Here is a 23881-nt window from a genome sequence, read left to right on the forward strand (position 1 = left end):
CCAAAATAGCCTAGTTTGAATGTACTGAGAGGTGCCTGGTGGCTACATGAAAGTGACGTCCTCTTAGCTGTACCTGTACTGAGCACTCGGGTACCCTCCGGCACCTGTCCTATGTAAGACTGTGGTTGAATATCATTAAGAAGAATTTTACCTTCAGCTTGCAGTTGCATCTTACCTGTACTCACCTATGGGGCTGTAACATGGAAGAGGGTTCTACTTAAATTGAGGACAACACAGAGGTCTATGGAACGAAAAATGGTAGGGGTAACGTTAAGAGGTAGGAAGTGTGGAGAGTGGGTCAAAGAAATAACTCGAGTTAATGATGTTCTAGTGGAAATCAAGAAGAAGAAATAGGCATGGGCAGGACATGTAGTGCGAAGAGAGGATAACCGATGGTTGCTTAGGTAACTGGATTCCAAGGGAAGGAAAGCTTTAGCAGGGGGTGGAAGAAAGTTAGATGGGCGGGTGAGGTTAAGAAGTTCGCAGGGGTCAAGTGGATGCAGCTAGCACAGAACCGGTTTAAGTGGAGAAATATGGGAGAGGCCTTCGCCCTGCAGTGGTTGTAGTCAGGGCGATGATGATGGTGATGATGAAGAATTTCAAGGGTCCCTGCCTCTGTGTGGACCAAGGATTATGTAGTTGATGTCGTGTGCTGCTGCTGTGGTGGGCTGCTAACACTCTTGCAGCATGCTTGTTTTGGATGAGTTTCCTTTCGTGATGGTAATGCCACTGTGCCCACTTCTACTGGGACTCGTGTCAGACTCCGGCACCTCTTAAAGGAGCTAAATATTTAGAACTGGTCTTTACATATGCTCATAGCATTATTCCGTAGGAACCTATTTCCCAGGCATTGATGGAGCCTATGTGGTCTGTGGTGGGAATATGCGCACAGTAAAGAGTAGTGTGCATTCGGCCTATTTTTAACTAAATGCAACTGTTGAAGGAAAACTTGGAGAAGGATGTTGTTTTATCAAGACTCTTCGCTAGGTTAGGTTACGGTCAGAAGCACTTCACTTTTGATGGGTTTAAGCTGTTCCTCATGTAAGGTTCAGATTCCGTCTTATTAAAAACGTCTTGTTAAAAACGTAAATGAAGAACAATATTGATAGAGCTGTTTTGAATCTCTCTTTCTTGCTGCCAAGGAATCTCAAGGTAAGCTGTATTTCATACTCATTATGGCAGAGAACTTTATGTGGAACTTATCTGCTTTAATTTCCCAGCTCTGTAGTGCCTTTCAAATAGCCTATTTATGGAGATAAAAATCCCTTCTTGGAACCAAAGCGTAGTAAACCCAGCATGCAAGTCTAACTCGACAGTTACACTTCAATAAAAGATGTATAAGCTCACATGATGGATCTCAGCAACCCATCTCATGTTTTGCACGTGGCCACTTTTCTTTCTCTAGCACTGCTAACGGACCCATGACTGTGACCCTGGAGCGGGGCTCAGAAGGCCTGGGGTTCAGCATCGTGGGCGGTGCAGGGTCACCACATGGCGACCTCCCCATTTATGTGAAGACGGTCTTCGAAGAAGGCGCCGCAGCTCGCGACGGCCGCCTGCGTCGCGGGCACGCCATTCTCTCCGTCAACGGCCACTCGCTTGAAGGACTTTCGCACCAGGAGGCCGTTGAACTGCTCCGCGATGCCCGCGGAGCCGTCGAACTTGTTGTTCTCGACACTTCGGTCTTGGAGACGGCAGCCCCGAGCCCAGCGCAGAGCCCGACGACAACAACACCGCCGACATCCCTTTTCACCACGGCCGATCCTTTGTCGTGACGGCGGCAAGGACGCGCATTTTAGTTGTTTCGTTTGCACTGTGCCAAGTGGTGAAGTGTGACTGTGTGCAGCAGTTGCCACTAGATGACAGCACGTGACGGCAGTGGTGTTCGTTCGCCGCTCGCGAGGCTATTACGCAGACTCCTGTTGACGGGCAAAAAAGACTGCAGGGGGAAAGAAGAAGCAAAGAGAAGCCACTGCCCTCCCAATGCACTTGGGAAGTGTTTTTTTTTTTTCCCTTCCTCAGCAAACAGGCCTGCCTGTGGTGCATACATTTTCAAGGGTACAGCTTGCTTTTTTCCTTTCTGGTCTATTCCCCTCATCCTCATTTGATCTTCTCTCACACTCCTACAAACACAACCCATGCAGCTGTGTCAAGTGTGCCTTTATCCATATGGACCGGGATGAAAACAGTGCGTCACTTCATGATGTGTATGTGACGCATGCGAGTGCGTGAGCTTTCTTTTTTCTTTTCTTCTTTCTCTCTCTTTCTCCGGGCAGGTTCCCGGTCTGTGCGGAAGCCATGGCTTTGAGGGTGCCATCGCAGTTGTGTCATTTCCCCCGTTCAGCATTTTCTTTCCTTCATTTTTTTTTTTTCCTTTGTCTCATTGTCGTCATTGTAGGTACCTTGCATGTGCTTTCTTTTAAACCTCGTAAATCCTGTTTTAGTCAAGGCATCATCACCGTGTACTGTTGCATCATCTAGAAACCAGCGCCGCTGCAAAACGGAGGACTGCAGAGGAGTGGCCCTCGCATTGTTTCCGAGTTTTTGAGAAAATGTTTCTCTTGTTACAGGCCACGTGCCTCTCCTGTGTTACTTCTCGACTGTTCTCGCTTTTACTCCCTCCTCCTCTACTTTGGCACTGCTAGGGCAGCTACTACTTTCAGACGTATGCAAGGATCCTCATTGCATAGAAGCTATACAAAATCCTTGTGCCAGCAACGGGAACGAAGTTTCAGCATTAGCAGTCTCGAGTTCCTTTGCCGACACAACCAACGCTAACTGTACTCCGAGCAGGTGTACTAGTTCTCGGAGAGAAATGAACAAGAAACTATGCGCAAAGCCTGAGGCATGTTATTACCATAACCAAGAGATTTAACTACTTGTCAACTTGCGAGAGAGTACTTGCACCCATATGTGACTAGCATTTTTTGTCTGCAGAAATGTGAACTATGGATACTTTTTGTTTGTTTGTTAGAGTCGCCGCGTGGGACCATTGCAGTTGAGTCAGTCAGTCCCTCCACCATCGATGAATACGTTGTTGTGGCATTTCCCGAGTTGGTGGGTGAACAGGCCTATCCAAAGCATACGGCTCATTATTACACTTCTCTAGATCACAGTATCGTTTGTACTCCCCTCAAGAAGAAAGTTTGTCGTTAGAAAAGAGTCGCACAGGCAGGAGAGATGGTCGGGGAGGAGGAAAAGGTAAGAGAGGGATTTTGGAGCACTCTGTGACCTAGCAGAGCAGCACCACTCTTCAGGCCATCATCTTGCAGCTTCGCACTCGATGGGACCAAAACCAAGTTGCACATGCCGAAACGCGACACCACACGCAGACACATGGGAGGCACTCTGAAAGTGCACCCACGCCAGAAGGGCAGGGGGAGAGTGGAGAAGATAAAAAGCACCAGGTCCTGCCCCCTGAATTCATCGAATTTAGAAATGACTGTCCATTTACCAGCCAGGCAGCACAATGCATTGGCCTAATGTTGGCACTAGGTTGACAATATCTTGGCAGCCTATACCAGTGTGTTGCCAACATATGGCCAATATTGGGCAATGGTTCATGCTGTCTTGAAACAGCCCGGAGATCCCCCCTTTCACGCGTCTTCATATTTTTAGCAGGATTCGCAGGTTGGAAAAAGCTCAGTCAAGAGCCAGAATCGGACCCATTTGTGCAACTCTGATGGGAGCACATGAAATGGAGGTGCATATGTGTGATGTATATATTTTTTTTTCTCTTGTTTTCTCGGAAGCAGTCAAGGACCAAGTATATGTAGACGTTGCATATCGTATCTGCCATTCAAGAAGCCCAGGAAAGACGGTGTTATGAAAAAAATCTAGCTTATCATGTACATGTCTCTTTCGAGGAGCCAGTCAGAAGCTTGTTGTGTTGCTAAAACAGCGCACTGCTTTCTTTCTTTTTTTTTTTTTTTTATTCGTCGTAGGCCTCATAGTCGGTGGCAGCAATCCAAAGCTGTGGATGTAATGCTGCATAACAAAGCCTTAGTTGCTCTCCTGCTTTGTTTTTTATCATCTTGTTTACTGCTTTTTATTCTAGATAAGGTATATGTACCTAATGTGCAATGCCTGATAGGTTTACCTGTGTCTTGTAAGGATGAGCAGGTCAGATGCATTCTCAGAATATTCGTGTAATCTCAGGAAAGGTCCTGTTGAGCTCTTTTACACTACTTTCATCAGCATGGAATCTATACCATGGGAATCACTGACTGTGTTTTGTTACATCCCATTCACTGATTATATGAGTTGACTTCGAGAGTATTTCCACTATGTTGAAAAGCAAAGATTCGCCACAGGTAATTTCCGCCTCATGTCCACACAAAGGAGGGAAATCTGCACAGATAGTTCCGTGCGGGGAGCCAGCGTAATAGTAGCAGTCAGACTATCACCATTTTTAAAGAAGGCCCCATGTTTGATGTTCGAGAGTTTATCCCCTGAGAACCACCCACTGCTTTTACTTTTACTTGTAGCTCGTCCAAGCTGTTTCGCTTCTTATACATGTGTCAGTAGAGACGGTGGTTGCTGCCCGTGCCACAGTTGTGCTAGCTTCATTTTCTCCTGTGCTCATTAAATCTCAAGAGGATGCTCTCTGGCAGCCTATGTGTGCAATGCCCTCTTCTCTGCTGTGTTCACGATACGAGGAGAATACAAATTTAACCAACAGTTTCATTTTGCCATGATCCCTGTTGTTTGGTTTCATGGTGTCATGTTTGCACGGTTCAGGTGTGCTGTTTCAACTGCTGTACTTTTCTTCAATCAGTACAATGTGCATTCACAAAATACACACTCGCCACATTTTAATTAAAGGATACCTTTAGTTCAATCCTCTTCGCTGTTAGGAATTTCCCTAAAAGATGTTTTATGCAAAAAAATAGAATGTTTCCTACCCTGTGGCATGTAGCAGTTCTCGAAGATTGTGTGCTTCCTTTTATAAATGTGCTTATGATTTGTAATTAGGAAAAATTTATTTAAAAAGTTTTCTAAAACTCTGAGTGGCAATTTAACATAGTGCTATAAAAAAAATAACCCAATTTTATAATGGCCTTGCACATTTTAGCTATCAATGCTATCTAATTTTGTTATGTGCATTGAGAACTCTAGATATAGCATCTTCTTGGCAGCACTTAATTTAGAAGTATATAGTTGTGTTGCATTACGGTTTTTTTTGTTCTTCTGAAGTATAGTATACAGCCGAGCAGTCATCGACACATTTCCTTTTGCAATCACACATGCCACTAATAACTAAGCACACTCTGCTGTTACAACATCTATATACACTCAGGGGAACATGCTAATGCTGCTATTTTATGCTATGGCCGCCTGGAACCGGAAGAGCTCATACTAGTTGTTTAGCCGACCATCGGAATCTTAATGCTGGTTCTCTGTAGCACTCACCAGAATGTGATGACAGCCTGCCAGACTGAAAAAAATAAACTGGGTAAGCTTCAGCTGGTACCAGTTGAACCTTTTCTAAGCAAGTATAGAAAGAAGAATAAAGGCCACGGATGGAAAATTGGCAAGAAGTTGGCAAAAAAAATGACTATAGTCACACCTTTTTTTTTTCCGCATTTTGCCATAAGGCTTATTATAAAAACCCATGTGTAGTGTGCAGTAACAATCAGGTTGTAGATGCAAGAGGCACTATTGGATGTTCTTTTATGGGCACTCATTACATATGCCTGCATTACATATGTGGCTTTGAGGTATGAGTCACAGGAACAATGCCTCTCGGTTACTGTTTTGCTTTCTTCATGACAGCCTGTTTTTTGCCTCGATGTTTCTGCACTTCACCGTAGCTAGACACCAGGTTCTATCTTTCTCTGTACTGTCCGGTGCTCGTACTGTTTCAGGTACCTTTCCAACTGAAAACAGTATGAACTGCTACACCTACTGGAGTAACTTGCCGAACTGAACCCGGTGCCAGCAATGAGTACTACAAGAGTATTAATGCTAGCAGTTAAGTGTTCAAGTGTAGTATTGGTCACGTTTTGTAGCTGTTTTTAATTAAGTTTTTTTTTTTTTTTTTTTGCTGCTTTAAGAGCTGAAAGAAAACTAAAATTGTGTACAGATGTTTGCTAAGCTTCTCGAGGGAGAGCACGTACATGCACATGTGACGAGGTATAGCGAGTTGCGTTTTACCAACTGTGGTTACCCGCTAATTGATAAGAGCTGAAGGAGTTTCTTATTACTCTGCATTTCACTACACACAGTCTGTAGTGCTGATTTCTAACTCTGAAGTATGATGTTCGTACGACACACTTTAATATAAAGCATATGCTCGGGAAGCGTGCAAGTTTCGCATCGTGGCTTGTGGCCCATATTTTCTTTTTACATTAAGAGCTATTACTTCTCAGAGGCGGGTGTTGCATATCTGCTGCCTCGCACATTTTTCACTTGCAGCTAAAGAATTAGCAAGGGTATACCCTTAAAAGTTAACGACAAAAGGCGAGTCATTTGCATCATTGATCTGTCCCAAGTTAATTTGCTTTTTTTTTTTTGTCGGACCAAGTTGACTTTATGGTTACCGTTTTGACGTAACTCTTTACGGCGTTGTGCGTGCATATCTTTTTCATGCTTACGGTGAACTGCGTGCGCTGTTCACGCTCGCCGCTTGGGGCGCTATGGCGGCGGAAGTGTCGCATTTCCTTCCTGTTATTCCCCACGCCTTTTCCATGGGAAGGCGATTTACGCGGCGCCCTATCGGTGCTTTCCCTTCTGTTTGGTCGAGCCGCACTGTTTCTATGAGGAATTGTTGAATGCAAAGAGGAAATAAAACCAAGTGCATATACTATTGCAAAACATGGTGCATGATTCATGCTTCCGGTTTTCGATCCTTAGTGGCATTATGGTGTAGAAATAAAACAAATACGTTTTCCCTGCTTCTTCGCAGCTGACAGCTTAAACTGGAACTCCAAGGTCGCGACTATTGCCAAGCGCACGCCAGCCACATACGGCAGGTCGTGATGAAAACAAAGAAACGACATGTAGGCCTAAACCAAAGGTACCTAACGTTAAGAGAAGTCGTTCGGCTTGCCAGCTGGGTTGCGAGCGAATGTTACCCACGCTAAGGCAGGGTATATTCAGCTCGAGGCCGGACTGGACGGGATCGCAGTATAGGTCTATCGAGGCTTCGTCCCTATAACGGGATGCGGAGCCCGCGCTGGAAACGACCTTGCAAGTCGAGTTCCCGGCCGGTACTGATTGGGGAGAGGTGACATTGATTCCTCCAGCTCAGTAACAGCCAAGAACGACGTATATGGCTCTATAGTGCTCCAAGGGAGGACTCGTATTTTGTCTCGGGAACTTGAGGCGGGTTTTGCAGTAGATTGATTGAAGACAACTTTATTTGCCACTAAATTAAAAAGCCGGTCACCACCGGCACGCAGACCTAGGAGACGGGGGGGCCGCTGCTATAAAAGCTGGCTGGCAGCAACCCATCCTCCTCCGTTAGGTGGACGATAATCTGCTAGAGCTCGGGGTCCGGGCTTTGCGACAGGGTCTCGCAGTCCTCTTTACTAGTTTGTTTTGTCCCACCCCAAAAGATTGTGAGTACAGTGTTCGAGAAGGCTTCTAGAGCACTAGTGTGGGCATCATATGTGGTCGATGGTCTCTCTCGCCCCACAATAACTACGTCTAACATGCTGTCTCGTCTCGGGGTGGATAAAGGAGGCGATGACATGGTACGCCAAGACTGGATTTATATACGTGTTCGCAAGCGCCTCCATGCAGCAGCTTCTTTTTTATTCAGTTTTGGGTCTGGCAAGGGTCTCTGCCGGGGTGACTGGAATAGTCCCTAATAATAATAACAATAATAATAATAATAATAATAATTGGTTCACAGGAAAGTAAAGCGCTGTACCTGTCACACTTGTACCTGAAGTGTGCAGTAAGGGAATGGAGGAAGGTGGGAATGAAAAAGGAAAGAGGAGCCTTAGTGGAGGGCTTTGGAATAATTTCGACCACCTGTCGATGTCGCAGTATTAGTAGTGAGAGTTGGCACCGCGCCTCGTAAATAAGGACCTGCGTAAAAAATCTATCATGGCAATTTGCGGCTCTAGTGATTGATGATTGACTGGTGTGTGATAGGTGATGAAGAGGTAATGAAATCATTGTATATAGTTGATTAATTAAAGAAATGAAAAAATGAAACAGGAAAAAGGTCGGTTCAAAGGTGTAAGAATGCTCAGAAATAAAAGCCAATGCTAAAAATTGAGATTGTGTAATTGACATAACTGAATTAATTAAAAATGATAAGTTGAAAAAAGGGTGTTTCAAGGTGTTAAAATGCTCAGAATGAAAGGCAATACTTAACATTGCTAATTAAGAAAATTTAGTGTGTTTAACTGATAAATTAATAATGGAAATCATTAAAAAGCAAGGAAACTTACAAAAAGAAAGTTCAAAGTGTTCAAAATACTACGAATGAAAAGGATTACGTCATCGTGTAATTAAGAAAATTTAAAGTGTGTAGACAACTAATTGAAATGGCTAAAATAGAAAAAATTCTAGAGTGCACTTTGGACCCCTAAAGTGCCATGAGGCGAAAACCATTATGGCGCGGTGGATCGTAGCCCTCCACTACGGCACCTATATCTCCCTCTCTTCTTTCTCTACCACCTTCTTTCCTTCCTTTACGGCGAGGTACATGTGTCCACGGAGAATGGTGACAGATACTGCGCCTTTTTTAACCTATAAATCAATTTCAAACTCCGCTGATGCCTGTTGTACTAACACCTCCTAGAAATCTGGGTCTGCTTCTGTTTGCTATTGCGGCGTTAGAGGAAGTGCCAAATGAAAGGGGCCGCACGAACGCCTGGATTGGACGCCCGGCGGGGTCAGCTTCGTCTATGCATGAATCGCCTGGTGACGTCATGACTCGTGATGGTACGCCCCTTATCGAACACAACCAGCATTCCATTGAAATCATCAATGTTCACCGGCGTTCTATAATTCGTTTAGAGGAAATTAAATCTGTCACTCGCGGAATACCGCAATCCTTAAGATAGACAAGGGTAATTATGATGAACGTTTCACGATCCGGGGCGTGGCGCTTCTGAAGAAGCTTCTGAGGCGCCATGTCACCTTTTTGTGCTGATGGGACTTTAAAAAGCCTGTGGAAGAGCCGCATGACCGATCGCCACGCAGAGCCACCACGTTCATCAGTCTCTGTTCAGAGAACAATGTGCAATGGTGCGGGGGGTACAGGCTGCGCAGGACCGACCTCCTGCCTGGTTACATAAACTTAATGCATGTGTATGTCTCCCGGAATTTTATATGTGTGATCAAAGTGAGAGCTCTATGCTGATGTAACTGTGTATTGACAGGTTGTGGAATGCGAGCTGGTTAAATTGCTCGAAGTACTTCCACACAATAAAGAAACAAAAAATCCGAGGCGTGGCGCAGTTGGTGAGGCGCTCTGTTAGAGATCCAAGGGATGAAGGTTCGATCCCGTGTGGGGACAAGATTTATTTACTTTAGAGCGCAGCTTTTTGGCTCCCGTTCCTGAGTTTCGCGTCACCGTCGGCGTTGTTCCTCGTAACCAGTGGGGGTGGCAGTTCCTGGCCCTACGGGGCTAGGACGGTGGGTGGGTCAACGCCGCTTGCGGCGGGGGCTAGCCAGCCACCGATTTTTGTGGGCCGTCATTGCACCCGCCACTGCTTCGGTGGTGGACGATGGCTGTTGTTGCGGCGCGCGTCTTTCTCTCCCTTTTCTTTTAACGCGATAGCGTGTGGGATTCGGGCTTGCTGCGGCTGCCCTTTGCGCGGCCGCCGCCTGCTTCCCAGTTGTTCTCCTCGTTCCCTTTCTCCCGCCTGAGGCGGCGGAGAGAGAGGCTCGGACGACTTGTCACTGTCGTTCGGGCCACAGCTCCGCCCTGGCGTCCCAGTGGCTGTTCCCATTGGCGCCTTTTGGCGGGAACACGGCACCGCTTCGACGGCCGCACTCGCGCGACCCTCTGAGCTGGGCTCAGGGAAAGACCCGAGACATCGCAAGGTGCGTACGCAGCTGTTCTTGTCTGCCGGCCTTTGTCCGCGCAGACCAGTGTGTACTCGAGTTCGTCCACTCCGGGTCGTACCTGAGAGCGCAGCTCGAGCCTGTCGATCGTGATCCAACGATCCGCGACAGGCGTACTTTGCGGTGGTTGCCCACTAGCTCTCTCTCAAAGGAACCCTTTGGTCACTGCGAGAGAGAGATCACAGCACGCCCTTGCGTGCTTGCGGCGCGCACTCCGTGTCACTTCGTGCGCTCAGGGGAGCCTTGCTGCTCGCGCGCTCCAGGGACACGGTGACGGAGTATGTGTGTGTATGTGCGTTTTGTATATATGTGTGCGTGTGTGTGTGTGTGTGTGTGCCGCTGGAGGATAGCGTTTCAATAAACGTCTCCTTTGTGAACTTGGAGGTTTGTGTCCTTGCAGCTCAGTGCTCTCCTCCCGGTGGAGAATGAGTGCGCGCTGCGGTATTTCAGTGTACACGCAGTGACGGCTGATCGGGGCTTCGGCTCGCGCGACGCTCGAACCCGCGGTGGTTGGTGGCCTATGCCCACGTAGGAACCACAAGCGCTCGTGTCGCAGAAAAGCCGGTGTCGTCGGCGCCGGCGGCGTTGGCCGTGAGCGATAAATCCCGGCATGCACTTCATAAATAAAAAGCAATTTCCAAGATGGGCTGGGTGGTAATCGAACCAGGGTCTCCGGAGTGTGATACGGAGACGCATACCACTCAGCCACGAGTTTTTTTTTTTTCTTTATTGCCGGTCATCACCAACACACAACAAAAGCAACAAAAACTCTGCTGTGAGCATTTGATTGCAGCCACTCAGCCACGAGTTCGATGCTTGAAAGCGGTACAAAAGCGCTTCTAGTGAATGCGGTGTTGCCTTGGAAACGTGCCGTAGACCGTTATTCTGCGGTGTATATCGGTAATTAGGAGCATGTTACTTACAGAAGTCGCAGTTACACGAGTAGCGAAGTACGTTTCCGCTACATTTCTTCTGCGCTCTGCGCACATGCAGAGCCATCTTGCGGCAGCATTGTGCGGCGCTGCCCCGACACGTGGCAGCGCCACTCGCCCCTGACTTCTGGAACGACTGGAAGATTGGTGGCTTAAAAGCAGAGAAGTGACATAATGTTAGTAATGTAGGAACAAAATTTACTAAATATTATGATGGTTTAGCTAACCATTCTAAATCAATAATTAAGATATAGGGAGAAAAATGAGCATGATAGCTACTGCTACCACCCCGTTTCAAAGGGGACGCTCCTATATTCCATCCATCCATCCATCCAACGTTTCGCCGTGCACCCTCACGGGTTATAGCGTGATGACAGTGCTCTTGAAGACAACGAACGACATTCATCCAGGTGTGTCATGCCAGAAGAGCGATTTGGAGGAGTCCGAAATGACTTACACTACGATGAGTGAAAATGCCAGTTTGGTGTGTGTGTATGTGTGTGCTGACTGACCGACATACTCAGTGCGTGTGAACGCTAAAGGAACACGGGTGCAAGGAACGCTGTAGTGTGCACAACACAGTGCGATAATGTAGATTGTGAGAAGCACTCGTTTGAACAAATAATTAGAAAAAAGTTGTACAGTGCACTTAGAAGTGTTGAGTATGAAAACTATGTCTTTGTGTGACTCAAGAGCATACCGAGCGAATGAGTGGGCGGTGCGAACGAGGTGCAATAACGCTATCGCGTTCCACTCTTGAAGGCGAAGCTTAAGCGTCCTCCAATTTTTTTCCTTTCTTCTCTATTTTCTCTTCTGTCCGCACGACCTAAAAAAAATAAATCAGAGGCAGCGGAGGTTGTGTTGTGTGGCTGTGGGAAGAAGGAAAAGAAAATGCCCGGGCCTGCTACTGGCTCTGTAGCTGAGCCACCTCCGCTGCCTCGTGCGGACAGATGAGAAAATAGAGAAGAAAAAGAAGAGGAAGAGGAAAACGCGCGCCGCAAGAACTGCCGTCGTCCACCACTGAAGCGGTGGCGGGTGCAATGACGGCCTACAACAGCTAAAAATTCGGTGACAGGCTAGCACCCGCCGCAAGCGGCAGTGACCTACCTGTACCAGCCCCATCAGGGCCAGGATCAGCCACCCTCCTGAGGCGAGCGTAAAGACGTAAATGTGCTTTGCGACTGGTCGAAGTCGGGGGCGGCCTTTACCGCGTCGGTAAAATGCTAATGGGAATCAGAAGCAGACATCGGACCAACCACATGCCCGAAGTGTTCCACACCAGCTGCAGAAGTGGATGTTCGCCACCTGCTATGGACTTGTGCAGGGACAAGGGCATCAAGGACACAGATTCTGCGCGAAGTGGGACTAACCACAACAAGGGAAGAGGACTTTTCTAAATGGCTCACCGACAATGCTAAGAGCGGGAGCCTGCTCCGGTTCCTCCCAGAAAACCATTTACATGAGTTTCTATAATATGCCTTATGGCAAAAGTTTGCATACAAAAAAAAAGAAGACTGGTCGACGTCATACCGGAGCCCTCCACTGCGGCACCTCTTTCTTTTTGAATACCACCTTCCTTCACATATGGCGCTGTCCGCAGAAAACAAATGAGACATTATTATTATTATTATTATTATTATTAGACAGTTACCGCGCCTTTCCCTTCCTATAAATCAATCAATCATATGTCGCTGTACAGAGGGAGTTGCTCGAACCCGACCTCGGCGGCTGCGTTTTGAGGGAGGCGAAACGAAGAGGCGTCCGTGTGCTGTGCGATGTCAGCGCACGTTTAAGATCCCCAGGTGGTCGAAATTATTCCAAACCCTCCACCACGGCTCCCCTTTCTCTCCTTGAACTTTCACTCCCACCTTCCTTCCTTCCTGACGACGCGGTTGAGGTGTCCACAGAAAACTGGTGAGACAGTTACCACGCCTTTTCCCTTCCTATAAATCAATCAGTTTCTGGTAACCACAGAGCAAGTGTGACAGATACTGCGCCTTTCTCTTCCTGTGAACCAATTATTATTATTATTATTATTATAATTATTATTATTATAAATGGAGCGTGGTGTAATAGCCTGTTCATATTGCTTTTGCAAGAGGCAGATAAATAAGCAAAAGCGCGCAGGAACCGCGAAACAAACAAAAAGCTACGCACGCACGCACGTAATTCCCTGCGGGCTGGGACACGATGCGAACACGCATCCCTAGTAGGGTTCGCCACTGTGACGCTAAGTGGCGACTCCACTCAATCTCGAGACCAACTGAAGCCTGCATGCGCCAATACAGTCGACCATTTGAAGCTGTTTATGGAAGACCCTACGACGTATCACCTACAAGCCTGCGAGACCTTATTCGCGAGGACGTTCGGGAGCAGATGCGCCGGCTGCTTCCATCATCCCAACAACCTCAGGTAGCGACACTTGCGGACGTCGTCAGAGAAGAGGTTGAGCAGGCACTGGGCGTTCCTCAGGCGACGGCTCCGACGCTACAGCCAACTGACAACTACGCTGCCACCTTAAGCCGTCCTGCGCTGCGACCAGACCTTCCAAGCACCTCCCCCCACCCCCTCCCCCCGACGCGGGCAAGCTCTACCAAAACGCCGTCACTTGGCCCCCTCCCGCCAAGTCTGCGAACAACCCTCAATCCCCAGGGAATGCGATGCCTGGACGACTTCTAAAAACTGACCACGCTGTTCAGGTAACATTTTACACCTCTGCCCATGCAGGCGCATCAGCCGGCGTGGCTTCGCCATCGACGCCCCCACGACCACGCCCTGACAAACAAACAGGAGAAAGCGAACACTACTTGCGCAAGGCAGTCACCTAAAATTGTCGGTATCGCTCCACATCGCCGTACAGCGCCAGATTTGCGTCACCGGGCCGCAGTTACATCCAAGGAAGGTCTCCTAGCCCCCGTAAGGGAAACTAAAGGTAGCAACTTTTGGAGGTGAGGTTGCTTCACGGCGAACTAACGAAGATCCTCCGCCGCCGTCGACAAGTAACGACGACGTTACTATTACACCGACACGCCTAATGAAGACACCCTGACGCGCCCAGACTTCAAAGGGACACCGCCGGCCGCTACGCACGATGTGAACATCCACGACGACGCGACCAGACTCCAAGCTGATACCGCCGCCCTGTGAAGTGACGACGGTGTGCCCCGGCCGCGACCTCAGCACAAGACGAAGCAGAGATCGAACACCGAAGCCAACATGAGGACACGAATAAGTGACCTCGAAGTTGCTATTGACGGTTGCACGGTTACCGCATTTGTGGGCACAGGAGCAGACTATTCTGTAATCAGTGGAGCTTTCGCCGCCCAGCTCAGGAAAGTAACGACCACTTGGGATGGCCCGCTGATTCGCACCGCTGGTGGTAACCCCATTACTCCGCCAGGGCGATGCACTGCAAGAGTAACCGTAAACGGGAGTACTTAACCGAAGAGATTCGTGGTCAGACAGCAGTGTTCCCGCGACGTGATTTTGGGCATGGATTTTCTGAACGAGCATCGAACGATCATCGAAGTTCGCTCAAATCTGGTAAAGATCTCGACGCACAACTCCATGCCTTCCACGACGCATCACATCGCTCTAAACGTTCTCGACGGAGACGCACCAGAACCGGATTTCCACCACCATTTCTGGTTCCGGCGCTTCCACCAATCAGATGACTCGAGGTCGGGGAGATAATGACGCAAACTCGCAATACGGTCCAAAGCGTCCATAGAAAGTAGTGTGACAACTACTGCGCCTTTCCCTTACTGTGTGTCCACCAGCCGCGGTGGTGCAGTGGTAACATGCCCGTGTGCCGGAGTACCCGGTTTCGACCCTGACAACCGACGGCTGCGTTTGGATGGAGGCGAAACGAAGTGGTGTCCATCACTGTGTACGTTAAAGATCCTCAGGTAGTCGAAATTATTTCAGAGCTCTCCACTAAGGCACCTCTTCCTCTTTTCAATTTCACTCCCACCTTCTTCCTATCCCTTACGGCGCGGTTCAGGTGTCCACATAACAAGTTTGACAGATACTGCGCCTTTTCTTTCCTGTGAACCAATTATTATTCCTGTCAACCAATTATTTTGTCGAAAGCATTTATAGACTATGGTGGAAATTGCTTGGAGAGATACGTCCGCGAGGTACGTCAGCGTGATTCCGCGAGTGACAGATACTATGCCTTTCCTTTCCTGCAAACCAATTATAGTACGCCGGTTAACTTTGATGTTGTTGTCGTGGCTGTAGGAAGAAGGAAAAGAATACCGATATACACCGCAGTGTAACGTTCTAAGGCACGTTTATAAGGCAACACCGCATTCACTAGAAGCGCTTTTGTACCGCTTTGAAGCATCGAACTCGTGGCTGTGTGGTAGCGTCTCCGTCTCACACTCCGGAGACCCTGGTTCGATTCCCACCCAGCCCATCTTGGAAGTTGCTTCTTATTTATGAAGTGCATGCCGGGATTTATCGCTCACGGCCAACGCCGCCGACGACACCGGCTTTTTTATGAAGTGCATGCCGGGATTTATCGCTCACCGCCAACGGCGCCGATGACACCGGCTTTTCTGCGACACGAGCTCCTTAACGCTATCGCGTTAAAATGCACGGGCCTGCTACTGGCTCTGTAGCTGAGCCACCTGATTGATTTACTGATTGATTTATAGGAAGGGAAAGGCGCGGTAGCTGTCTCACTTGTTTTTTGTGGACACCTCAACCACGCCGTAAGGGAAGGGATGAAGGTGGGAGTGAAAGTGTAAAGAGAGAAAGAGGAGCCGTAGTGGAGGGCTGAGTAATTTCGACCACCTGGGGATCTTTAACGTGCGCTGACATCGCACAGCACACGGACGCCTCTTCGTTTCGCCTCCATCGAAATGCAGCCGCCGAGGTCGGGTTCGAACCCGGAACTGAGCTGAGCCACCTCCGCTGCCCCGATTTATAAGGGAAAAGGCGCGGTAACTGTCTCACTTGATTTCTGTGGACGCCGCAACAGCGCCGTAACGGAAGGGAGGAAGATGGGAGGGAAAGTGGAAAGAGAGAAAGAGGAGGGTAGTGGAGGGCTACGGAGGAATTTCGACCGCCTGGGAATCTTTAACGTGCGCTGACATCGCACAGCACGCGACGCCTCTTCGTTTCGCCTCCATCGAAACGCAGCCGCCGAGGTCGGGTTCGAACCCGTGTACTCCGGCACAGTAGTCGGGCGTCTTACCACAGCACCACCCCGGCGGGGCGGACAGAAGAGAGAAAGTAGAGAAGAAAGAAAAAGAAGAGGGAGAGAAAGATGCGCGCCGCAACGTCGTCCACCACCGAAGCGGTGGCGGGTGCAATGACGGCCTACAACAAATAAAAATTCTGTGGCAGGCTAGCCACCGCCGCAAGCGGCGTTGACCTACCGTCATAGCCCCGTAGGCCCAGGAACTGTGGGCCTGCCAGAAAAACCCATCTTTGCCTCATATCCCCAACCCCACCTGAGAGAACTGGGAGGCGACCCTGTTCGGCTGCTGCATCCTAGAGGCCCAAAAGGTCTTAACGCAGCGCGCCTGGGCTGCGGCAAACGCCAATGGAGTGCCTGTCTAGGCATCCCACCTAGTTGGTTGGTTTGGTTTGTGGGGTTTAACAGATACTGCGCCTTTCCCTTCCTATGAACCAACCAACCAACCAACGTCCCAAAGCAACTCAGGCTATGAGAGACGCGTAGTGGAGGGCTCCGAAAATTTCGACCACCTGGGGTTCTTTAACGTGCACTGACATCGCACAGCACACGGGCGTCTTGCTTTTCGCCTGCATCGAAAAGCTGCCGCCGAGGCCGGGATTCGATCCCGCGCCCTTGGGAACAGTAGTCGAGCGCCGTAACCACTGCGCCACTCCGGCGGGGTGTATATACCTCTATGTATTTTAATGAATGTTTTCACCACTACCACCAGCCCGGTACGACCAGGAACAGCCACACTTCCTCCTTGATGCGCGCTCAACAGAACGCTGGTTGTGTTCGACAAAGGGTGCTTGATGTAATGTGTTTAGCAGCAACGCTCAGGCTTTCGCATTTCTCCACAGCAGATTCTGCGTTGATCTCGGTTATGCTGCAGCACAACTACCCGCATTCTTGCAAAAACCCTATGTCTCAGACCGATTTGAACTTTGACGTGACTTCGGTTGCCCACAGAACAACAGTGCCAGATTCTGCGCCTTTCCTTTCCTGTAAAATAATTAGAAAACGCCGGTGAAGTTTGATGCGTTCAACGGAACACTGGTTGTGTTCGACAAGAGGCGCGCGATGTACCGGCTGAATCTGCTTCTTTGGGGCCGACGAAGAAACCACAGCCTTGCCAGAGCGGTACTGTTCACTGTTGTCATCAGTCGTGGATATCAGTCCACAGCCACGGTCATCGCTATTGCTGTCCTTACTGTAGGTGTCATAGGTCACAATAATCAGCACAATTTCTGCAGATGCTACGGTGATGGCAGACGCGCGTCTCAGACGCTTGCTGCGTATTCAGAAATTCCATGAGCAGACGACGGCTTGCAGACACATTTGGTCTGCGCTAGTTTTCGATCGCAGCGCCACCAATATACCTCAGTGCGTCCGAATACCATTCATACGCGGGGACCCGCCTTATCTAAATCACCTCAGCCCTTTGCTTGCGCAACAGAATAAAATATTCATTGTCTTTTTATGCGCCTGGCGCGCGGCACAAATAGTTAGAAATTCTATTTGCTGAGGAATTCGGTAAACGCGTTTTGGACTGAACAGCTTCAGCACCGGCGTTTCGTTCACAGTAGCGGGAGCAGACTCACACATTAAGTGCCTGGCATCTGCTACCTTACCTTTCCACTGTAGCTGCACTGCGTCCAAATTTATCTGCACGTTCTATCTTGTTGATATTCCTTGCCATAACTTAATGTTGAAGAAGCTGACGAAGTCTACGTGTGTCCGATTATTCGGCTGCGGTTCGAGCGCTTTCGAATTCTCGGACTGCTGCCCATTTCCGCTTCCTAGTGTGCCTCAAAAGTAGCGGGCAATAACCCCGAATACAAGATTTTGAGAATGGCAGGTAAGACAAGTCGCTATAAAGCTGAATCTCAATGCATGGAAGTTCTGGCTCTGCGCATTTCACTTGCTTCCAGGTGCATGGAACGATTCGGGTACGCTTCATGCCGCTGTTGTCTTGAACCCGGACGACGCCTCCGCACCCGGTCGCTTGGAGAGATTTGGAAAAGTCAGGGAAGTGGGCGAAGAAGCTGTGTGGACGGTTTCTTCCTTCAAGCATGGTATGGTATTAGGCCCATGGCTCTAAGCGACATGCGGTTGTGACTACTGGTGTCTCCGACACATTTTTTTCGCAGACTTCGGCGTCGGTAACTTACGAGACGACGATCTAGACACTTTCTGGCAATCGGACGGAACCCAGCCTCATCATGTGAACGTTCAGTTCGAGAGGAAGATGACCATCGAGACGATTTACATTTACCTGGACTGCAAACGAGACGCAAGCTACTGCCCAGAGAGGTACTTGTAAGGCTAATTATTCAAACGCATAAGGCTCCCGTTTGAGGTTTGCCGGCGTTGTTGGAGTGCTACGGTCACACTCGATTGGTACTTGCTGTGTTGTGTGTTTGTGGCAGAGATCATGACATGTGTGTTTAGAATAAGGTGTGTGGTTACGCGTGACATGATTTGAGTTAGGTGATCATCATTTTATGTTATGACCAATCATGACTCACCAATTTACGGTGACTGGTGTCTATGGTAGCCCGGGTGCGATGCCCTAAAGAGGCACAAAGGAGTTGCCAAAATTTTCCGATGGTAAATATCGTTTCAAAAATTTTGTCAAGGGAAGCAGTACTAACTGGGAACGGATTTTAAATCGCTAACCACAATAACGACACTGTAAAGACTCAATATAGTTTGTTCTAGCGCGTGTATCCGGAACCGTAAGTGTAAATTGGTTTATAGGAAAGGAAAGCGCTGTCACGTATCTCTGTGGACACCTGAACCGCGCTGTAAGGGGAGGAAAGAAGGTGGGTTGAAAGAAGGGCCGTAGCGGAGGGCTAATGAAATTATAAATTGGTTCACAGGAAAAAAAAAAAGGCGCGGTGGCTGTCACGCCTGTTTTGTGGGCGCCTGAACCGTGCCGTAAGGGAAGGGTGGGCGGCAAGGGAGTGTGAAAGAGAGAAAGAGGAGCCGTAGTGCAGGGCTTTGGAGTAATTTCGACCGTCCGGAGATGTTTAACATGCACTGATTACAGTACATGGACGCCTCTCGGGGCAAAACCTAATAATAATAATAATAATAATAATAATAATAATAATAATAATTGGTTTACAGGAAAGGAAAGCGCTGTACCTGTAATACTTGTTCTGTGGACACCTGAAGTGTGCTGTAAGGGAACAGAGGAAGGTGGGAATGAAAAAGGAAAGAGGAGCCTTAATGGACGGCTTTGTATTAATTTCGACCACCTGTCGATGTCGCAGTATTAGTAGTGAGAGTTGGCACCGCGCCTCGTAAATAAGAAGGGCCTGTGTAAAAAAATTCGAATCATGGCAATTTGTGGCTCTAGTGATTGATGATTGACTGGTGTGTGATAGGTGATGAAGAGTTAATGAAATCATTGTATATAGTTGATTAATTAAAGAAATGAAAAAATGAAACAGGAAAAAGGTCGGTTCAAAGGTGTAAGAATGCTCAGAAATAAAAACCAATGCTAAAAATTGAGATTGTGTAATTGACATAATTAACTGAAATAATTAAAAATTAAAAGTTGAAAAAGGATGTTTCAAAGGTGTTAAAATGCTCAGAATGAACGGCAATGCTTAAGAGCGCTAATGAAGAAAATTGTGTTTAACTGATTAATTAATAATGGAAATCGTTAAAAAAGACAGGAAAATTGCAAAAAGGAAGTCCAAAGTGTTCAAAATACTAAGAATGAAAAGGACGACGTCATCATGTAATTAAGAAAATTTAAAGTGTATTGACAACTAATTGAAATGACTAAAATGAAAAAAAATTCTAGAGTGCACTTTGGACCACTAAAGTGCCATGAGGCGAAAGCCATTATGGCGTGGTGGATCGTAGCCCTCCACCACGGCCACCTATAGCTCCGTCTCTTCTTTCTCTACTACCTTCTTCCCTTCCTTTATGGCGTGGCACATGTGTCCACGGGGAATGGTGGGAGTAAAAGTGGAAAGAGAAAGAGGAGCCGTAGTGGAGGGCTACGGAGTAATTTCGGCCACCTAGGGATTTTTAACGTGCGCTGACTTTCCTCCCTTCCCTTACTGCGCGGTTGAGGTGTTCACAGAAAGCAAGTGAAACAGTTACCGCGCCTTTCCCTTCCTATAAATCAATCCACGGGAAATGGTGAGAGATACTGCGCCTCTTTTAACTTGTAAATCGATTTCAAACGCCGCTGATGCCTGCTGTACTAACGCCTCCTAGACATCTGGGTCTGCTTCTGTTTTCTGTGTGGTGCGGCGTTCGAAGAAGCGTAATTGTAATTGTAATTGGTTCATAGGAAGGGAAAGGCGCGTTATCTGTCACACTTGCTCTGTGAACACCTGAACCGCGCCGTAAGGGAAGGAAGGTGGGAGTGAAAGTGGAGAGATAGGGGAACCGTAGTGGAGGGCCGTGGAGTAATTTCGACCACCTGTGGATCTTTAACGTGCGCTGACATCGTATAGCATTCGGACGCCTCTTCGTTTCGCCTCCATCGAAACGCAGCCGCCGAGGTCGGGATCGAACCCGGGTACTCCGGCACAGTAGTCGGGCGTCTTCCCACTGCACCACCCCAGCGGGTCGCCTAACTACTCAACGATAGCGGAAACCGCAAAATAGTTCTGTCGTCTTATAAAATTCAGTGCGGTCGTTTAGCTCTGAAGGAGACATTTCACGCGAACACGCCTCTTCATGGACGCGCAGTTGCAGAACCCTTTCAGTATTAATGCACGCTAGTAACACCGACAGATTCACACGTTCACGGTAACTGGTAGTTAGTCAGCATCCTGATCATAGACCTTTGATAAGGATGTAGCCCTGTAGGCAGCACAGCGCATGTGCTCTCACGCGTACAGTATACGTCACCCTAGTGCAAAAAGTTCGAATAACGCTTATAAGTCAAACAAAGTAACTCCTCGCCGCAGCTGTTGTGTCTTCAGCAACCTCTGCGGAAGATTATCCGCAAGGACCTAAATACGAAATAGGAACTGTCGGCTGATGTGCGATCTAAGTGTTCAATGATTGACCCGTACTGCTCTACCACGCTCCACAAATCTGGCTCTATCTATAATTGCTGTCTCCCCTTTGTCTGCATGTGGAAGTAGCCCATAAGGCAGATAATAAGGCGAAAGCCGTTCTGGGCTAATTGTTAATATCTCGTGTCTATGAGATGTGTCCACGAGATTCCGCGAGATGTGTCAATGAGCTAGAGGAAGAATAGAAGATGTAGACAGAAGAGGAAGAAATTAGGAAGGAGGAAAAGCTTTCGCTATTAAGCTCTTAAGCAAGGCTAAGTGCAATCCTGCAATTTTAAGGCGAAAGTCTTTAATGGCTCATGCGGTCGTGGACAAAATATGTCCCGCTTTTGCTGCGGCTCTGATTGGCCGAGGCAGGATGACGTCATAGAGGTCTCGACCAATCACTGAGCACCACCACAATACGCGCGAATGCGCATTGTGGTGGTGCTCATTATTCAATCTTTTTAATTGAAGAAATTATTAATTATTTAATTCAATAACTAATTATTGACTGACTAGCTAATTATTTACTAATTAGCGCCAGTTGCGTAGCAGAATGCGCCACTTAGGCTATCGCCTTTACTACTTTAGTCGCTAAGTCCCTCGTAATGTTTTCAAGCGATGTACCCGTGATTGTTAAGGGTGTCAAGGCATACCTCGGCAGTTTTACTTGAAAGAGAGAGAGAGAGAATTTTAATGAAAGCATGCAGGATATGTTTGCCGGGGAGTTATCCTGGCTTGTTACTCCTGATGAGTGTTGGCAAGAAAGAAGTGAAACAGGAATAAATCGCACAAAACACTTCCCCACTAACAAGCACACAATCATGTCGAAGGGTGTGCTTTATAAAGCACGCGCTTCGATGTAGGCTTAATGCATAAGGTTCCCGCTTATACCGTTTGATGTCAGTGTACGTTAAAGAACCCGAGGTGCTCGAAACTTTACAGAACCCTCTACTAAAGCCCGACTCGCTTTGACATATTGAACTCCATAAATCGACTAGCCTAACAACCATGAATTATTGAACAGCACGCTCCATCGCGAGGGTGTTTACTGCTCTGATCTCCGGAAACCCCGAGATGTGAGCTGAAAATGACGAACGTGACACTAGCAGGTGTGGGTTGGTAGTTAACTTGGCCATGCACTGATTGATCGGCGGGTTTTGTGACACCATGAGTGTACATAAAATGGCTGGTGTCGCCTGCGCGAGTAACTCTTTTGAGGTGGGAATCGGACACGCCGGCACTCTTGCGTCCCCATTCGGATAGTCCACTCTGGTCGGTCTGTAAGGCCATGTTCTAGCGCGAATTTGAGTCGGGTTGTCTTTGACATAATGTGACAGTTTACGACTTTATGCTAATGAGATGTGTGACATGTTAGACACACTAATTAAGGGATTAATTATTAAGCCAGTAGTCAATACCTGCGTGGGATGAGAGTTCCCTAGGACAGTGATGATGGAATAATTAGCGCTCTGATGTCATACTCTTAAATTCGGAACTTTAAGTTTGTCACCCCCCCCCCCCTCCCCCGCCATTTTTGTTTCAGCATCTCCGTGCGCGTAGGCAGCCCGTTCGGCGATTTGCGCGAGCTGGTGGGCTACACCCTAGAAGAGCCTACGGGATGGGTACGCATTCCAAGCGTGGACGAGGCTGGCCAACCCGTGCGCACGTTTTTCCTGCAGATTGCGGTGCTCTCCAATCACCAGAGCGGACGAGACACGCACCTGCGTCAGATCAAGCTGTACTCGCCACTGGAGCAGTACGACGTATCCGTTCTACGCAAAGTGCGATTCACAAGCCCAGAGTTCCGCATGTTCAGCTGCATCCGTTGACGTATTGGAGTGGCAGTCTTATATGCCCAATACATGTGAATTTGTTGGCATTTGGAGTTTTTGCAATGGCTCGGAGAAAAAACAGGGAAGAAGACATGAACTTATGAGCGAATAAGGCTAAAGCATTCTTTGACAAGTGTTGTCGTTTATTGCGAAATTAAGTAATGTTATTTGCTTTATTATTCTTGGCCTACGTGAACTTTGTCATTTTAGTTGTGTAAATATGTTTGTGTTATGTAGTGTTAAGCATGTTATTTTTGGTTAATAACTATTCCAGTCTGTGTTAGTGTTGATGCTATTACAACTAATGCTGAATAGGCGTTTGGTACAGTTAAATATTTCTGTTTAATATATATCACAACCAGCTATCACAACCGAAGGGGTGCCCACACAGAGGTCCGCATATCTTTATTCCTTTGTAATAATTAAACGAATGCAGTCGCTGTTACTACCAATCTTACCTAGTTACAATGAATAATTTTCATGACCAGTGGCATTAGTTTTAACTAGCACATTACTAACGAAGCGTGGTGACGCGGCGTTCCCCAGATCTTTAATCTTATTTCCTCCTTCCCTGGTCTTAACGGACAAAGAGCTAGCGTATTTGCTAACATGTAGAAAAGGTCATCGGCATCAATTTCTGGTTTGCGAGTGCATCCTTGTTTCCGTCTGTCACGCATCAAAATAAGCAAACATCTGCAAATAAATCTGTATACATTCAACGGTGTGTGTCCTGCCTCCAATTTTCTTTATGCGGTTAGAAATACGCATGAAAAACGAAGTACCCTGGTGATCTACCTTTGAGAGGGGCAAAAGGAAGAGGTAGATAGAACCTCCGCGCCCGTGATTCCACGTTTAGTAGCACTG

At 47.8% G+C, this 23881-nt stretch overlaps 2 protein-coding genes across 3 annotated transcripts in view; both read left to right on the forward strand.

Annotated features, from left to right (window-relative positions):
• Positions 1–6515, forward strand: part of LOC146181288 (multiple PDZ domain protein-like) — a 233072-nt gene extending 226557 nt beyond the window's left edge. For both annotated transcript variants that reach the window (XM_084576335.1, XM_084576336.1), the window contains one exon: positions 1406–6515. In XM_084576335.1, coding sequence (XP_084432461.1) covers positions 1406–1775 — 370 coding nt within the window. In that variant the 3' untranslated portion in view covers positions 1776–6515. The remainder of the gene's footprint in view (positions 1–1405) is intronic.
• Positions 6516–18000: 11485 nt separating this feature from the next.
• Positions 18001–23014, forward strand: LOC146181290 (anaphase-promoting complex subunit 10-like). Its single transcript, XM_084575755.1, has 4 exons — positions 18001–18007; positions 18081–18224; positions 18300–18462; positions 22729–23014. The coding sequence occupies exons 1-4, from the start codon at positions 18001–18003 to the stop codon at positions 23012–23014; spliced, it is 600 nt and encodes a 199-aa protein (XP_084431881.1).
• The last annotated feature ends 867 nt before the right edge of the window (positions 23015–23881 follow it).

The sequence above is a fragment of the Amblyomma maculatum genome, chromosome 8, assembly GCF_055883805.1.
Source record: "Amblyomma maculatum isolate TAMU_Amacu chromosome 8, ASM5588380v1, whole genome shotgun sequence".
Lineage (NCBI taxonomy): Eukaryota > Metazoa > Arthropoda > Arachnida > Ixodida > Ixodidae > Amblyomma > Amblyomma maculatum.

Bases quoted from the DNA above. Each gene is read 5' to 3' on its own strand.
- LOC146181290 (XM_084575755.1), top strand. The intron at 18,225-18,299 runs GTATGGTATTAG...TTTTTTTCGCAG, and splicing joins GGTTTCTTCCTTCAAGCATG to ACTTCGGCGTCGGTAACTTA. The intron at 18,463-22,728 runs GTACTTGTAAGG...TTTTTGTTTCAG, and splicing joins GCAAGCTACTGCCCAGAGAG to CATCTCCGTGCGCGTAGGCA.